Source organism: Colias philodice, chromosome 18 (genome assembly GCF_061535455.1).
Source record: "Colias philodice isolate Cphi_HAF_F1 chromosome 18, ilColPhil1 Martin Lab GWU primary, whole genome shotgun sequence".
In the NCBI taxonomy this organism is placed as follows: domain Eukaryota; kingdom Metazoa; phylum Arthropoda; class Insecta; order Lepidoptera; family Pieridae; genus Colias; species Colias philodice.
The window spans coordinates 3,658,317-3,677,575 of NC_143103.1; the positions used below are offsets into that span (position 1 = coordinate 3,658,317).

General features: G+C 35.4%; 2 protein-coding genes across 4 annotated transcripts in view; one reads left to right on the forward strand and one right to left on the reverse strand.

The window, feature by feature from the left end:
• Positions 1-388: 388 nt before the first annotated feature.
• LOC149480335 (uncharacterized) overlaps positions 389-19,259 on the reverse strand; it is a 41,210-nt gene continuing 22,339 nt past the window's right edge. The window contains exons 5-7 of one of the 3 annotated variants that reach the window (XM_089706486.1): positions 18,264-18,358; positions 17,696-17,827; positions 389-1,234 (exon numbers count right to left, since the gene is read on the reverse strand). In XM_089706486.1, the coding sequence (XP_089562612.1) occupies positions 1,183-1,234; positions 17,696-17,827; positions 18,264-18,358 (279 nt within the window). In that variant the 3' untranslated portion in view covers positions 389-1,182. Of the gene's footprint in view, positions 1,235-13,566; positions 16,057-17,695; positions 17,828-18,263; positions 18,359-19,259 lie in introns of those variants that run through there. The other 2 variants (XM_089706483.1, XM_089706487.1) reach the window with 2 other exon arrangements.
• On the forward strand, positions 3,365-5,564 carry LOC149480336 (uncharacterized). Its single transcript, XM_089706755.1, has one exon. The coding sequence runs from the start codon at positions 3,396-3,398 to the stop codon at positions 4,830-4,832; it is 1,437 nt and encodes a 478-aa protein (XP_089562881.1). The 5' UTR covers positions 3,365-3,395; the 3' UTR covers positions 4,833-5,564.

Consider the following 19,259-nt stretch of genomic DNA (forward strand, 5'->3'; position numbering starts at 1 on the left):
AAAATAATAGCAACAATACCCCTGTTGAACTCTCGAATAAATTAGACCCGGAAGGCTGGGGTTAAACGCAATTGAACTGCTCATTATTATTGTATGAAGCTCCCGACGTGTTGTAGTAGTTTATATTTTTCGATCTACAAGTCTCACTGATTTTGATGTCATATAAATAAGGTTTTCTACAGATTATATTTTTGTGACCATACTTGGTGAATCTATACTAATGTTATAAAGCTGAAGAGTTTGTTTGATTGAACGCGCTAATCTCAGGAACCACGTGCTATTTGAAAAATAATTTCTATTAAAATATCATCACGCGCTCTGATCAATAGGAGCGGAGCAATGATGTTAAAATCGTAGGGCAGAGGTAGTGATAAATAAAATACAAATATAGTGGTTATAATTATAATTTATTACATCAAGCAACTTGCAAACAAATAGAAATCAATATTAAACATGTAGTGAGTATTTAAAATGAACAAAACCAGTTTAATACGTGCTCAACGAATAATAGAAAAACAGCCAACACACTGATCCAAGTAAATAACTTAAATAAAGCACACGATAAAATGGCACTAACTTACAACAGATATTATAATTGGGCGGACATTATTAAGGCACCAATTGTATATTATCTATATTATATATGAAAAAGCTTAACTATTGTCTGTATTCTATAAACACGAATTGTCAAATAAGACCATAGACACCTGCATTGTCTATTAATATGAGTATTGAGTAAGAACCACGAAATGACATTATTTTCTTTTCTAACTTGTTTGCATTTGCAATAGTTAGAGCGAGACAACATGAGATATGTCGATACGTTTTATTTTTGTGCACCATAATTCGTATTAAAACATTAAGTACCTAATTTGAGCGTAACGTTTGATAATTCGTGTTTATTAACAATTAAATTTAATGATAAATTAATAAATATTATTTTCTAAAAATGATAATAAATTACAATTAGTACTTACAATTCTAATCTCGAATTTTGGTATGTCACTTAAACATAAATAAATAATAAATAAAATCAGTCTACTCTATGAAGTCGGTGGTTAGTAGAGTTGTTAAAAATTGTGAAAAATATGTCAAATAATATTTCTTATGCACTTTATGGCAAGCGTCAATAAAAAAATATGAAAACGAAAGAAGATATAAACACAGGACGGCAACATTATGCTAAAATGTCTTGTTGTATGGTATTCTTCTACCTTTTTTCCTGTTGCGTTCCCTAAAAAATAAAAATCACATTATATAAGTAATAAATAAAAAAAAGGACACGTCTTAGAGCTAATGTTACAATAATTTTGTTTACATTCAATTTAGTCATAAAACAGTTCAATCCTTATCACGTTGCATAAAAAACATTTAATATTAATGAACGAATATGACAAAACTTGTTTACCAACATAGAATAATGAAATTCCTAAATTCTTCTTAACTTTTCAAATTTAACACAAAAAAATCATGAGCACGCTTATTATTTTAATCTAGGAACTACAATATTGCTATGTATCTGATTTACAATATTTTACAAACCACAATTACAAGTTTTTAGAGAGCATAATATAATTTCTATAACGTACTAATTACTACTTTTATTAACAACTATCTAGATAATACCGATCCATGTAATACCAAGTCGGTTAATCTATTTAGTGTCTACTTGAAGGACCTTCTGTCTTAAGTTATTACATGAGTTATTATCATGCCAATATTAAAAATATTTAACGTTTTAAACAAATAGATCGACTTGGACATCGCTTGATTTGATTATTAGTATATGTATCACACTACACAGCACGACGGGCCAGCGACCAACAGGAACGAGAGTTTCAATCGCGTGAGGCGCGAGAGACTAAAGAATCTAATATAATATTGTAATACTTATTTTGTTTTCATGCGATGTCCAAGTCGATCTATTTGTTTAAAACGTTAAATATTTTTAATATTGGCATGATAATAACTTATGTAATAACTTAAGACAGAAGGTCCTTCAAGTAGACACTAAATAGATTAACCGACTTGGTATTACATGGATCTCACAACTTTTGACGGTAGAAAGACTGAGCTGCGAGACTTGGGTTTTTTACAGGATGTTTTTGATGGGATCTCACTTCTTTTTGTAGAGCCTTTCTTTTTGATACCATCTACTTCTAACGAATTTTGTTAAAGGTCTTATGATATTTTCTTATTTTTATATGTAGTCTTCCTCTTTTTATAAATGAATATTAATATAAGATAAATATTAATATTAATATAATTATTATATTAATTAATTAATATTAATATATCAAGCATAATATTACTATAGCAAGTCTAATCTCATACGACGACACAGTATTCCCATACATAGTGTTATTTTATATCGACAATATCACTCATATACGAACTATTTAGTAGCGACATGTAGCAAGATGTGTGTTAGGTTTTGATATGTTCGGTTTTTAAAATACAGTTTTTTAGTTCTTGTCTGCTATCAAGCGTTTTATTTTATTAGAGGTTATGGACCCAGATTTTTTAGTTGAAAATGACGACGAATTATCTTGTTAGTGTGCCTAAATTGAAAGGACGTGAAAACTACAGCGAATGGGCTTTTGCGGCTGAGAATTTTCTGGTGCTGGAAGGATTGTCTGATTGCATCAAGTCGGAGACTGTACCAGCAGAAATAGGAGCAGCAGGTGACGCGAAAACCAGAGCTAAGCTGATCATGACAATAGATTCGTCGCTTTATGTGCATATAAAAAGTGTACAAACGACACATGAGCTGTGGAAGAAATTGAAGAACCTATTTGATGACTCAGGATTCACGAGAAGAATCAGTTTGCTGAGGAGTTTGATTTCAATACGACTCGAAAATAGTGCTTCAATGACTTCGTACGTGACACAAATCATTGAAACAAGCCAAAAATTAAGCGGTACGGGCTTTAATATCAATGATGAGTGGGTCGCATCGCTTTTGTTAGCGGGATTAACAGAAAAATATTCCCCTATGATAATGGCGATTGAGCATTGCGGCATACCATTGACATCAGACGCCATTAAAACAAAATTATTGGACATGGAAGAAAGTGGAAATGGCAAAGACAGTAGCGCTTCCAATTCCAGTGGAGCATTTGCGAGTTATAAGATGAAACGGAATGTTGGTAACACTGAACAGATGTCAAACTTGTCAAAGTCAAAACCAAAAGTCATTAGATGCTACAAATGTAAACAAACAGGACATTATCGGGACTTTGACATTTGGCGTGATTTCTGTCACACGTGTTTGGGTTATTAATTTAGTGTTTTGGCTATTTTAACAATAATATATTCACTTTGAGCTGTTTTGTGTTCGTCTTTAAGTGTTTAGTCTGTGGTTATAGTGGTAAGTGTACTAACAATTCACTAATATGGGCCCTGATCCACCCGATCCTAAACCCCCGGACGTCCAGGAAAGAAGCATGGAATTGGACATCTCTCAGAATAAGAGGCAAAGGTGTCCGTCACCTGAGTCTACAGATGAATCTCCAACCAAACGCTTTGTTCCATCTGATCCCATTTCACTTGTTAATCCGTCTATATTTGTTGATCCTATTTTAAATAATCCTATAAGATATAGTGGTGATGAAGTTGGACCATACATTGTCCACGTATCTCGCGTAGAAAACGATCCTTCTGCCGGCCTGTCCATCCGTCCGATCAAATTTGGATCTTTCTTATATAGCCAAAAAGTACCTAATATTTTAAGAGACGGAGTAAAATCTGTTGGCCGCAACAGGATATCAGTTGAGTTTGCATCAGCTGAGGATGCTAATAATTTTTTATCTTTACCTGCTTTGGCCGAAGCTAAATTTAAGGCATTCATTCCTACCTATCATATCACCCGCATGGGTATTGTAAAAGGAATACCGATAGAATGGACCATGGATGATTTGGTGGAGTGTGCAGAATTCCCTAACAGGCACGGTCGCATACTTAAAGCACGTAGACTTAACAAAAAAGCTAGCCATGATGGAATTACAACTTGGGTTCCATCCCAAACGGTGGTACTAACTTTCTTAGGTCAAGCAATGCCATCAAAAATCTATTGTAGATACACTTCACTTCCTGTAGAAATTTACCATTACCCTACCATCCAGTGCCACAAGTGCTGTCGCTTTGGGCATATCCGCGACCAGTGCCGCTCAAAAGAGAGGTGCTACAAATGTACACAAAACCACTCGGGTGACTCCTGTCCCATTCATGAACCTCAAGCACTATGTGTCCATTGCAATGGCACTCACTTCGCCATTGACAAAAATTGCCCGGAACACAGCCGGCAAAAGTCAATTAAACTTTTGATGGCCACAGAAGGTATCTCATTCGAGGAAGCCTCTAAGCTTACCCCTTCAGTGTACAGACCCTTTTCGGAAACAGCCAGTTTCGTTTTTGCGCCTAGATCACAACAATCACCTGTTTTCCCCACCCCTTCTATGAAACAATCCAATAGTGTTCGTCAAACTCGTCCTCTTAATAAAACTTCATACAAAAAGACCTATTCGATACCCCCTCGCACTCATGCACCACTAGGTAAAACATATGATGTAGCTGCACACCGCCAAATAACTCAGGAATTACCCTCTACTCAACCGAATGGTTGTGCTTTATCCCAAAACCCAGACCCCCCGGTTGTACTTAGCTCTAATGTTGAGCTTTATGTTTCAGCCTTAGAAACTTTTCTTAAAAAAACAGATTCAATACCGACCAACGTTGCCCATAGACTTATAAATCTCATCTCTCTATTTAACAGTAATGGCCCTCACAATCCTCCAGTGGAACGCTCAAAGCATTCGTCCGAAATGTCATGAAGTACTTGACCTTATTTCAACCCACAACCCTATAGCTTTTGCCATCTCGGAGACATGGCTAGTTCCCGGAAGTCACTTTCGGATTCCTGGCTTTTTCTGTCTGCGAGATGACAGAGCCGATGGGTATGCTGGAACAGCACTTTTACTTAAACATTGTTTAAATTTCTCTCGTATTCTATTGCCTATGCATGATCAGCGTATTAACGCTGTGGCTGCAAGATGCAATAATGTCTCTATTATTTCTGTCTACATTTCTCATCCTCATCCTTCTATTATACCTGATCTTTCACTTATATTTTCCTCCGTACCGTCTCCTCTTTTAGTATTGGGCGATTTTAATGCTCAGCACACTTCTTGGGGATCTTCTGTTTGCAATACATTTGGGCACCTGCTAATGGATCTGTTTGATGACCTTGACCTCTGTGTAATTAACGATGGATCTCCCACTAGGAGAGTCCTTCCTAATCAGAGTCTCTCCTCTGTAGTTGATCTATGTATTTGTTCTTCCTCCTTGGCTCCATCCCTCACCAATTTAACTCTTTCTAGTACTCATGGTAGCGACCACTTTCCTCTTCTCTCTTCCCTTTCCCAGTCTGTTATCCCATTGACTTCCCCTTTCCCACCCCTACTCATGTATAGACTTTGTAAAGCAAACTGGCAGGATTATGCTACTGGTCTTGACAATCTGGTTGAGTCCCTTCCTTCCGTTTCTCTTCAAAACAATTTATGTACTTATTCTGACTTTGTGGATTGTATTAAAATCGCAGCAGCGAATAACATCCCTCTTAAATCCGTTTCCAACTCTGGTTCTCGCAAAGTCTCTCCGCCATGGTGGGACGATGAATGCTCAACTTCTGTCAACTCAAGGAGAGAGGCCGAAATTCAGTACAATGCTTCCATGTCTGTTGAAAATTTTATACATTATAAAAGGATAGCCGCGCGTACCAAGCTTTTTCTTAAAAATAAAAAGAAAGCAGGCTGGTTATCATTTTGCGAGAGTCTGTCGCCTAGAACACCTGCATCAGTTATTTGGAAGAACATACGTAAATTTCGTGGCTCTCTTTCTTGTAACGACATAGATTCCAATGACTCCTCAGTGTGGCTTGAAGAGTTTGCTGATAAGTTCTCCCCTCCCTTTGTTCCTTCTTTAGATTCTTTTCCTATGGCCACTGGTCCGCTCGTCTCATCTCATGACAACAATATGGAAGCCATATTCTCCCTGGAAGAGCTAAATGTATCCCTTAGCGGCCTTTTAGACTCTTCTCCCGGATTAGATGGCATTCCTTATTCTTTCATACGCCAATCCGGTCCCATAGCCAAGCAGTACTTTTTAAACTTAGTAAACTCCTTTTATGAATTCGGTTACATCCCTGACTCTTGGAAATCACATCTCATAATTCCTTTACTAAAACCAGGTAAACAAGCCTGTTGTGCCGACTCATATCGACCAATCGCTCTTTCTTCGTGTCTGTCTAAGATAGCTGAACACATGGTTAAAAATAGACTCGAGTGGCTTGTAGAAAATAGGAGACTGTTATCCGGGTCTCAATTTGGATTTAGAAAGGGTATGAGCGTACTGGATTGTTTAGGCATTTTATCCACTGACATTCGATCGGCCTTTGAAAGAAAGCAGTATTTGGTAGGCGTTTTTTTAGATATAGCGTCAGCCTACGACAGTGTACTTCTTCCGGTACTCAGAAACAAATTGTTACAGCTGAGTATCCCAGTGAGGATGATACGATTTATCTGCAACCTTTTAATGTCAAGATCCATTCAAGTGCGTCATAACTCTCATATTTCTTCCACTAGGCTTACCTGGAAGGGGCTCCCTCAAGGATCGGTATTAAGTCCTCTCCTATATGCTATCTACACTTTCAACTTGGACACGACGGTCACATCATTCTGTGACATACTTCAATATGCAGACGACATAACCTTATTTGCTCAGTCCCATGACATGGATGAAATCACCTCGCGCCTTAATTCAGCTTTGTCGTATCTTCGTGATTGGCTGTCGGATCATGGTATGACTGTATCTGTACCAAAATGTTGTGTTGTAGTTTTCACTAAAAAGCGCCACATTCCCGCACCAACCTTAATACTGGGCGATGAACCAATTCCAGTCACTAATAAAGTTAAGTATCTAGGCGTTATATTGGATTCAAGGTTATCTGGTTCCCCACATGTTAACTACATCAGTCAAAAATGCGAAAAAGGGATTAATATATTACGATCTCTGGCAGGAGTATGGTGGGGGGCCCACCCATACTGTCAGAAACTTATTTATAATGCTGTGGTGCGTAGTCACTTAGACTATGCTTCTTTCATACTCGATCCATGCAATAAGACGGCACTGAATAAACTAGACAAAGTGCAATCTCGTTGTCTACGCTTGATTACCGGTGCAATGAAATCTACCCCGGTTAACGCCCTGCAGGTTGAGTGTGTCGACCCTCCCCTAGCTCTCCGCAGACAGTATCTGTGTGATAAATATTTTTTTAAATCCATCTATAACTCTTCCCATATCCTTTGGCCCAAACTCCATAATCTCCTTCAAATCTCCACTAATCAAAATCTCCGACCCTCTGCTAATTTTTCTTGTTTACTAAAAAGCTTCATAAGATTCACCCGTCTGCCTGATCCTACTGTTCAGTTTGAACTTTATCCTCTCTTCTCCGTTAACTTCCAGTCACTTACGTACAATCCACCCATACTTTTAAATTGTGGCATAACTAAAGATACAATTAACGCTAATGCTACATTTAATGAAATTGTAGCCAATAAATGGCCCAATTGGCACCTCTTTTTTACCGATGCCTCAAAAATGTCCGATATGTCATGTGTGGGAGTCGCTGTTTGGTACCCTCAATCCAGCATTATTCTCCAGTTTAAGTGCCCCCCTTTATCCACTGTTTACACTGGTGAAGCTACAGGCATTCTCGAAGCCCTCAATTTCATTAACTCTCACAACCTTGATAAAGCGGTTATATTTTCCGACTCATTAAGCTGCCTCCAAGCCCTTCTATCTAATCCTTTTCGATCTAAATCCTGTCACCCCTTGATTTTAAGAATACGTGTGGTGCTTCTAAATTGCCTCAATAAGGGTCTCCACATTCAAATCACTTACATACCAGGTCATACTGGTATAGGCGGTAATGAGATGGCTGACTCTTTGGCTAAGTCTGCTACGCAAGTGGGTTGCAATACTCACTTCAGTAATTATAGTCAAGACCTTGTTCCACTATCAAAATTGCGTTTGGATGGGAAGTGGTTGAATCTTTGGCAAGAGTCCAGCCGCACAAAAGGTAAATTCTATTGGGATATTCAGCCTACTATTCCACACAAACCGTGGTTTTTCCGTTTTCGCAAATGTGACAAACTAGTAACATCCACTATCTGTCGACTCCGCTTCGGCCATGCTTGTACTCCTGTCCACCTGGCGAAAATTAGAGTACGTGATCACTCTATTTGTGAGTGTGGTTTGGATGAAGGTACTACTGACCACCTATTCTTTGAATGTACCAAGCTTCGTTCTTCATTACTGGATGTCCTCCCTCCTGAAATCCCTCGTCCCACAAATTTTAAATGTTTGTTGACATTAGTGCCTTCCAAATTTGTTGAAATTCTATCTAAATTTATTTCCTTTAACAAACTAAAGTATTAACCCCTTATTATATTTATAAACTATATTAGTGTATCCTGTAGTCTGTAATATATATAACCTGTATTGTCTTATGTGTTTGTTCTAGCCGCTCCAAGTTGATCAAAATTTCTGCATTTTCCCACTCAGTCCCAAATGTTAAATGTCACAACCGAACAAGTCTAACTGGCTGAAATTTGAGTCCTGTCTCTCCCATATATACTGGACATTGGCGAAGTCCCTTTTTATTGGGTGGAGCCATTAATTAAGAGAAGAAGAAGAAGGACATTATCGCAATCAGTGTACATTTTCGGACAAAAATGCGTCGAATACAAATAAAAATGAACGCACAAGAAGTAACGCGTTTAGCGCCGTGTTCCTGAATGGTGAATTTTGTAAAAGTGACTGGTATATTGACTCCGGGGCGAGTGTTCATCTTACCGCGAACGAAGAATGGTTGTCAAATGTGTCGCGAGATGTTATGATCAAAGAAATTGTCGTGGCAAATAAAGATAAAATACCAGTAGTATGTACTGGAGATGTGCAGATTACGACAAAGACGCATGCCTGTGAATACGATATTACAGTGGAAGATGTATTATGCGTGCCGAAGTTGACTACAAATCTGTTGTCTGTTAGTCAACTTATATCAAAAGGAAACAAAGTTTTATTCAACAATAATGGATGTCAGATTTTCAACCAAGCAGGAGTATTAGTGGCTACAGCGAGTCTGTTGAATGGTGTGTATAAACTAAACATGCCTGAGTGTTGTTCATCGGCTGCAGTGATGGTGTCCAGTGAAGTTTGGCATCGACGTCTAGGTCATGTCAAGATGGAGACAGAGAGTGATCTGAAGGTACAGGAAAATTGTTCAGATGAAGTGAATATGGTTCCAGTGGAGGAAAAAGACTTGACACCTCAGGAAGATTCACTTGAACAATCAGAGAGCTTGAACATAGATGACAGCAGTGAACTATATGTACCTTGTGAAGAAGACACATTAGATAGCTCTGAGACTGGTACAACAGACAGTGAAGATTCCATTATATTGAACAATGTCAACATAATATCTGGTCCCCGGCGTAGGCAGCAGCCAGACAGATATGGATTTGCAAGTGCTTGTATAAAAGATGACAACATGTTCATGGATGAGATATCCTTGCAGGAAGCTTTGGAAGGTCCAGAGAAAGAACATTGGTTAGCGGCAGTACAGGATGAGCTACAGTCATTCGAGAATCATAGTGCTTGGGAACTCGTAGATGTACCAAAAGATGGTACTATAGTGCAGTGCAAGTGGGTGTTACGAAAAAAGTACGATAGTGAAAACAATGTGCGTTATCGTGCTCGTTTGGTCGCAAAGGGCTTCACCCAAAAATATGGTGTAGATTACACAGAAACATTTTCGCCTGTAGTGAGACATACAACCCTTCGACTATTATTTGCATTGTCTGTAAAGTTAGGTATGGATGTTCACCATTTAGATGTCAAGACTGCTTTCTTGAATGGTGATTTAGAGGAAACCATTTACATGAAAATGCCAGATTGTTATAATAGTAGTAGTTCAGATCATAAAGTATTGAAACTTAAAAAGGCCATTTATGGACTTAAGCAAGCCTCTAGAGCTTGGAATAAAAAGGTTGATAATTGTTTGATCAGTAATGGTTACAAAAGGTCAAAAATAGAATCATGTATGTATACAAAGAATATTAATAATTGTAAGACCATTGTGACAGTCTATGTCGACGATTTCTTTATATTTTCCAATGATATAATTGAAACTAATAACTTGAAACAGATTTTATCTAATAATTTCAGCATTAAGGACTTAGGTGAAGCTAAATTATGTCTTGGAATGAATGTAACCTTCAATAAAGATAAAGGATATGTAACTTTGAGTCAGGAAGCTTATATTGATCAACTTTTAAGCAGATTTAATTTAAGTGATTGTAAGACTGTTGATACTCCGATGGAGGTCAAATTAAATGTAAATAAAGGTCCAGTAGGGGCAAATAGTCATGTGCCCTATCAACAACTAATTGGTAGTTTGATGTACTTGTCAGTCTTAACTAGGCCAGATATTAGTTACTCTATAAGTTTTTTAAGTCAGTTTAATAATTGTCACACAAAAGAGCATTGGGAATATGCAAAAAGAGTATTAAGGTATTTAAAACGAACTAAATGTTATGGAATAAAATATTGTAAAGAAGGTAATTCAGAAATAACAGGCTATGTAGATGCTGATTGGGCTTCTAACTCTGAAGATAGGAGATCATATACTGGAATGTGTTTTTTGTTATCTGATGGTGTAATATCATGGGAGTGTAGAAAACAGAAATGTGTAGCCCTCTCTAGCACTGAATCAGAGTATATTGGTCTATCTGAAGCATGTAGAGAAGCATTATATCTTAAGGAATTACAATATGAAATAACCAATAAGATGTACACTATTTGCATATTTAATGATAACCAAGGTGCGCAGAAGCTGTGTGCAAATCCAGCATTTCATAAACGTACAAAGCATATCGATATTAAATATCATTTTTGTTGTGATCTAGTAAGAGATAAAATTGTTAAGGTGCTGTATTTGCCAACAGCTGATATGCCAGCTGATATTCTTACTAAAAGTTTATGTTCAGCAAAACATTATAAATTTATGTTGCTTCTTGGCATAGTTTGTATAGAATAATTTTGTATATGATTGTTTAGTGAATATTGTGATAAGTAGGGGTGTTATTTTATATCGACAATATCACTCATATACGAACTATTTAGTAGCGACATGTAGCAAGATGTGTGTTAGGTTTTGATATGTTCGGTTTTTAAAATACAGTTTTTTAGTTCTTGTCTGCTATCAAGCGTTTTATTTTATTAGACATAGAGAATGACAAAGAATGAAATAGACACGAACCATCACCAGGTATACGGACAATCCGGTGTGGGCATGGATGGTCATTCACATACAGTATTTCCGAATCCATTGCGACTACTAGTACTGGTAGATATGCAAGATGTAAGAATACAATTAATACTTAAACGTAACTTTGGTCTCGTTATTTCGACCGACACTATATTTGAAGACTAAGGTAGTTATGTAAGTTCCTTAAAATTAACCAAACAACATCCCAATCGTAAGCAAATAATATCAGTAAACTAATGAGCAAGCCTTTTAGTCGTAAATGTAATTTATCAATCGAAATTATAAATGAAAATCGCAAACTTATAGGTTAGGTTTCGAGGCACATCCGAACAGCATGAGGGCGCTCGCACGTATGCGTGCGGCTGCCGCTCGCTCGAAGACATTCACATTTCATTGTTCTGTCATTTTGGCGTATATTTTGCTTGTCAGTCATAGAGTAAAATAGAGGCCAGTCTGTCTGTAAGGAGGCTAGTCGCGCCAACAATTTATATATAACAGATTTAAATTACAATATATTGTTTTATTAGATTTTCGTACTTCAAGACATGTCCAATCATGTGTTTTTCATTACGTCGACCATTTTACAAGTAATAATGTTGTTCAGTTTCATGGGCTAAACACACCCTTACCCACCCTATACCCCCTCCCTTGCCTCATATGGTAGGTACCTATCTACACCTATTAAATTTATAACCACCACCAACCACCAACTGCATAAATAACTTTGTAATCCCATATATTTATATGGGATTACAAAGTTATTGATGCAGTTGGTGTATTTGGAAAACTGGACCGAAATTACAAAATATTTAAGTTTTCCCATGATTAAGACACTAAACTCTATATGTATTCCAAATATGAAGCTTCTAAGTCTGCTAGAAGTGCCTTGGACTTTTGATGATCGGTGAGTCAGTGAGTGACAAAATTTAGAAACTTTAACAAGTTGTCATTCTTAAACTACTGGTTCAAATTGACTGAAATTTTAAATATTCCGTGTTTATACAATGCCGGATTAGTTACTGAAGATTCAGGTTTCTTGCTTTATCCACAACCGAATTATAGGGGGTCGAAAAAGGCCCGAATTGCTTCGAGAAAAGGATGGTACGGCCGTGCCGCTTTTTTTTTGCTCGACTTGGCGGGGGCACTGCCGTGCCCCCAGATAAACAAAATTGATATTTAAGCCTCGGTTTAACTTTCATTTTAATGTAGTTTGAATTTACATTTAGGCCAGGATATTCGAAACTACCCTCTTTTGATGAAATATAAAAATTGAAGTTGTTTTTGCATCTGATAAACTTTTTTGAGGTTTCATGAATATATATTAACAGGGTGTTACAAACACGTCTGTGTTGAATTTATTTTTAAATTACCAGTTTCGATACATGAAAAAACGATTTATTTTTAACAGATCGTCAGATCAGTCATAATGCAATCATAAATATAGGTATTATACTTATACATAATTTTCTACATAGACCTAGGATTACATTAATAAAATCTTGAGTTATTTTTACAGTTATATTTTGATATAAAATGACCATCATAATCATTATAAAACATTCGAATATCCTCGTTAAATTATTGTTACTCTTAGCAGACCTGTTCCTTAGTTTAATACTTAGATGATAATTAATACATTATTTCAGAACACATACAATATCTATACTTTCAACTACACAATATAGGTTATTATCGAATAACTATTTAATATAGGACATAAGTATTTTAGCACTTTAATATTTTCATATACAAGTTAAACAATACTTAATCTTTAGTAGTTTTATACAATTGTAATTTCAAATATATATAATTACCAAAAAAACATTACTTTAAGAGCTAGACTTAATTAATAGATCTACATAGAGTATCTTTTAAACTACTGTTTAGTTTTTTCGTATGTATAAACCATGTAATATAGTGACATAACTCTCACATGACAAATAGTGTTGTATCAAAAAGTGATGACGTAATCGATCAATTATCGCTTGGGAGCGTAAGCGTAGAAGCTTGGAAACACTTAAATTTTACATTTGCCATAGTTTTTGCTATTCGCAAAAGCCTACCTAAGTTGTATGTCTATCAAGCGTGAATCTTTCTATAGAACATAAGGATAATCATTTTCAGTTTGAGTGTGTTTGTATGTTTGTGTATGTGTGTACTGTCTGTCAATAAGTGTCTTATGTCAACAGTTCTATTAATTATTTTAATGTAAAGTATAATTTAATATGTAATACAGTGAATTTTTAACATTATTTTTAAACAATATTTTTAACTCAAATCCATCTCTGGGCAGTGACCACGCGACATTTTACGTGTATAGGCTAAATATTGCCGTATTTTGATTTTACATTTGGCTGAAAATGTATGTAATTAAAATTCATCATCTTTATCGTGATAGAGCAAAATTATACATTAATATAAAATATAAACAATAACTTTGTACGCGTAGTTCTACTTCAAAATCGGTAAGGCCTATCATTCATGACACGACAGAAATAAAATTTAGCTAATTTATAATGACTGGCAAAATAAGATAGTGTAATAGCCATCTTTAGACATATTATGTAATTAATATCGCTATCCACTCGTAGAAGGCTACTTGTATTTAAAATATTTATATTCACAATATACTTATATGCGATAAGGTATACCAAAGTTTGTGATTAAAATTAAAATTATTTACTCTAAACGTAAAAACTACCATAAATTTACCGAGACCTTAAAACACATTAACAATCCGATTATTAAATATTTCTCACACTTTTATCAAGGGAATCTGGTGACCTTAGCGAAACATTGACAAAGGTCGCGTTGACGCGCAAACACTAGCCGAGGTGTGAAAAGCGGATCGCATGAAAATTGCAAATATCAACACTGTTTGTGTCGAATGTATAGTAACTTTAGTCTAGGAGCTGGATATCGATAAATATCTATTAATTTGATACTTTACATAATACTTCGTTTTGATTTTTAAAAGCTTTGTTAGATGTGGGTATAAAAAAAACTATACTGCGAATATTGGTACGTACGGATTGACGTACCTATTAAAAGTTTAACAGTGTGTGACGCATTTTTAGGTAAACCAAAACACATACCATGTGATAAACGATGGGAACATAAAGTTTATTTCTAGAGCTGAATACTTAAAAATATAAGGGCTATTTTTACACTTAAAGGTAGAATTAGGACGGTAATTTATATAAATACCGACTGCCAAAGCAAGTATAAAAATAATCTCCTTGTAATTAAAATTTTTCTTCAAATCTTTGTTGTTACTTGTTAGCAATGATAATTTTGATCATAGCTCTTAGACTACACACATTATGTCTTAACAAATACCGATATTGCCTAACAAATTATGCGAACAAGGTGCTATATTGTAAGTAATAATAGCTTTTTGTAAATCACATATGCACACAGTGCAATCAAATAAATTAAATATTGGGAATAAATTATATCCAAATTAATTACTTATACATTAGCTTGTAAGCTATAAATTAGAACATTATTTGTGAAAAATAACATATTTTCAGGGATGAGCCATGTAACGAAATAAGATTTGGAAACTATTGAGGAATTTTTAGAGCACATAAAATTTGATTATTTATCATAGGTACCTATTAAAAAGTACTTTTAAATAAACCGTGATATAGATTTTACCACTTCGTATTTCGTAAAGTAATCTTCATAATTAATTTATTAACATGCCTTTTAAAGGAATAACATTTTGAATTATTCATTAATCCGATAAATATTAAAAATAACAACATGTATAAGAAATTATAATAATGTAGGATCCAATGAGCTAAAATATTTAGTTTTATAAATAAAAAAGGTAAATTAAAAACCTTAAGGCGGATCACTCACGGGCACCGTTCAGTAGGCTACAATATCATGATAATTATGTGAAACTAAAGTAATTTAAAGGACAGTTTTACAACCTTTAGATAGGTTCTAATTTACTTATCCAGAAATGAAAAGTGTTAAATTGGCTACCAGGGACAATATGAGCAAGTGAAATCTGAACTTATTATTTAAAATCTTTTTTATGGAACATAGTGTCGCGTTATCGTAATATAATTATGTATGAGTATGTGTGGAATCTGCTGACCTTTAACTCCCTTTTATCCTACAAAAATACAAATTAATCTCCCAAGCGATAATAACCTAACATTAAACATCACCAATTACATTTAGGGCCGATTTTTCAATGCTTGGATTTATCCGTCCAATAAAGTATTACACGATAATATTAAAATGTCACGTAAACTGTCAAATACGGACAATTAGAATACGTTTTTAAAATAGTAGTTTTATACATTATTCGACGAATAAGTTTTAACCAAGGATTGAAAAATCAGCCCTTATACGAACATTTCTTACATCTTACAAACTCACTATCTTACAAATCGAGATCACTTCTTGAAAAGTCTCTGAGCGTACGACATAACTATATCCGTGGCTAGATAGCTGACAATATGGCCCGCCTCCATTCGCTACAAGTCCGTAACCGGTCCGCACATGAACGTCGCGGTCGAGTTAGTGCTGGTCCTCCTGGTCCGGACCTGGTCGTCGCTGGACAGCGAGTCCGGTCCATTCACTTGCAGACCATTGAACTTGGACCGCATCTGCGTCACCAGACGTTCGAGTCTGCAAGTGATTGTCGCCTTGAATACAGTCAGACTCGGTTATAGAGTGCGGTGCGAGTGTAAAGCGGGCATGCGTTTGTTAATTTTTGAAGGGAAACTTCTTAGGAAACTTTAGGCGTGTCGATAGTAAAATTTCAAGGTCGCGTCATGGCAATACCGTCACATTGTGAAGTAAGGCGACGATTTTGGTATCTTTGAATCTTGCCAAAGAAGTTTCACTTCTGACACGTGTGCTCGGCACACACGCTCTTTTTTAATGCGGATAGTTCTAATTTACTCGGACACTGAGGAATGATTCTTGCCAATGTCTAGTGTGTATAGAAATTGAGTTTGATGAAAATGTGAAAGAAATAGAACTTTCAGGATAAGATTAATAGATTCAAGAACTTTTCATATATAAGTAACTATCAACTCTGTTTATAAATATAGGAGATAGATCCCCTTACAAATGAATTTCATTTATCTGTATTATAATAACACATGTAAAGTGGTATTGGCTGTAAAATATTGCTATTAGACCAATACATTAATAGTAGACCAAGTGAACCAAGTAAAACTTTATAAGAAGTACCCTTAGTTACCGGAAGAATATCAGGAAATAATAAATTACCTAAGTAATGGTACTTTTTAGTAAGAAACGTTTATCCTTAATGTTTTAAGATTGGAAAATTTTAGTATTTGTGAAAATTATTTATAAGAAAAGCTTAGAAAATAGATGATGCTACCACTTGAAGATTGTTAGTCTAAATTCTAAATCTATAACTAATAAGCGACATGATATTCTTAATTTTCTAACTACATATCTACAAGAGCATAATTACATGAAAATATTATAAAAAGCAACGTGAGCAGGATTATATTTTAGTAATCTTAAAACTAATGATGCTTCCAAACTCGATTTATGCAAATATGCTTCATAATATAAATGTACATACTACATTTTAAGACTCGATAAACGAATTACATATTTCAAAAAATCATAGTTGAGAAGCATCTACATATTATACAATTTATTTTGTAATACCTTATTACTAAAGCGTTTTTTTCCAATAAATATATATAAAAAAATACATTTTATCTAGTAAAATTAAAATATATAGACAGGAATTCTAATACTAGCAACCATTGAATTACCAGATTCCATCCCAGCGTCAGATTTTATCCCAAACCAACTTTTAGACATATATTTATTTACTTTTTTGTATATTTACACGTATTAGTTCAAAACCTGGCAGTGCAGGGTATCCCCTATACCAGGTAACACGCTATAACGCTGCATGTGTATATTGTAGATTCATAATTGGATTAGAAATAGAGATCCTATTCTTGTTTGGTTCAGTAAATTTCAAACTATATTTAGCTTTAAATCCAATAGACAATAAGCATTTATAGCTGTAGGCTAAATGATTAGTAGTAACTACATTGTTGCCTGAAATAATATAATAAATATAAACTCACTTGAGCGCATGGTCATCCGCACTCTGTTTCGACTTGCGCAAGTAAGCGAGCTTTCTATAGCTATAGGGATTAATAATAATTCAAACTATACTTCAAGCTTAAACTCCAGTAGTTAACTAATATGCATTTACCTACACCTTTAATCTATATTCTATATATATCTACCTAGGTTAAATAAAAATACATAAAATAAACTCACTTGAGCGCATGTTCCTCCGCGCTCTGTTTCGACTTGCGCAAGTCAGCGACCTCTCTGCGCAGCCGCGCTTGCTCACTCTCACTGTCTTCTGTGTTGCCGTTCGTCATTCGATTGTTGTCCGTGGATTCCATACTATGGGATTTAAGTTATGTGTTAAGATTATTGCGTGTTTGAAGGCGATATAACTGTAGGTACAACGAATACTTAGTATCGAGATTCTGAGCATAGTTTATTTTTTACATTTATTATAGAATTTGAATACCAAAATTATCAGTCATGATATCGAAAACATCAATGACCATTGCTGCATCTTTACGTGTAAAACCCGTCTATAAGCAAGCAAAAGCACTGAACATCATTTCAATGCAATGAAAACAAATACTTTATTAAATAAATACATTAACATTTAACAGTTAAAAATATCATATAACTATAAGATATAGACCATATTTAACACCACAGGAACGACATTATGTCACCTCAACGCACCAGGAATTGTGTTTACTGTCTATATTGTGTTAATATGTACGTAGGTTCTGCAGTCACGCTATATTCGCATAACCCTTACCCATTGGCCACCCTGAGCACCCGCAGCTCGTCTTCCAGCTTGCTGATGCGGTCCATCATGCGCCGCTTGTCCGCGTCCGACGATCTCAGCGCACCCTGTAACCAAAGAGGTACGTACTTAATAGATCTAACTTCGTCCCTTGGCTTCAATCGCGTAAAATACTGCTAAGAATAGCCTATTTGTTATTCTAAACTATAATATCTGCGTACATTTCAGACAAAAAAATTTCCCACAACAATTTTTGATAACGTTTTTCTGCTTTAAAAAATGGTAATGTTCATAAACAAATATTTGAAAAGTACCCGTCCATAGACCTACTATGCTGTTATTTCATTCGCACGCACCAATCACCCAACACAGACATTTACAATTTACCCAGCTCTTTCCAAAGAACCTTGCGAACCTGTGGCATCATATAAGCCAAGACAGTAAATACACCACCGTAGCACATTTGGAAAGTGCAGCGCCGTTATCCAAGCTAATATATTCGCGGGCACGACGCCGCTGACCGCGTGACTATTGAATAATATCACATTTCACTGCAGTTGGCATTTTCTGCACCACAATTAGGGCATACTTTACACAAATTTTGCAAATCCTGAAATTTAGGAGTCATTATTTGTGCGAGGTATTTTTGGAAATTGTTTGACTTGGGAAGCAACTTGATGACGTCAATAGTTCATTACATGTGTTTTGTTGTGTAGGAGGCAGCATCATATTTGTATATCAATTAGAGATCATTTACATTGTATTATGGTACATGCAAGGACACCAAAAATATGATTTTTCTACATATTGTCACAACATTTAACATTATAGTTAGCGAAAATAGTATGAATTAATGGCTAATCAGGTAAGATAGAACATTTTTGCAATATTAAAGAGTTGCATACAGAATACTCGATATTTCCGAGTAAAAACCCACCATATAACAACATCTCTTCGCCTTCTTACATACATACACACATACAATCTTCTTTCCGTAACCCAGCATTG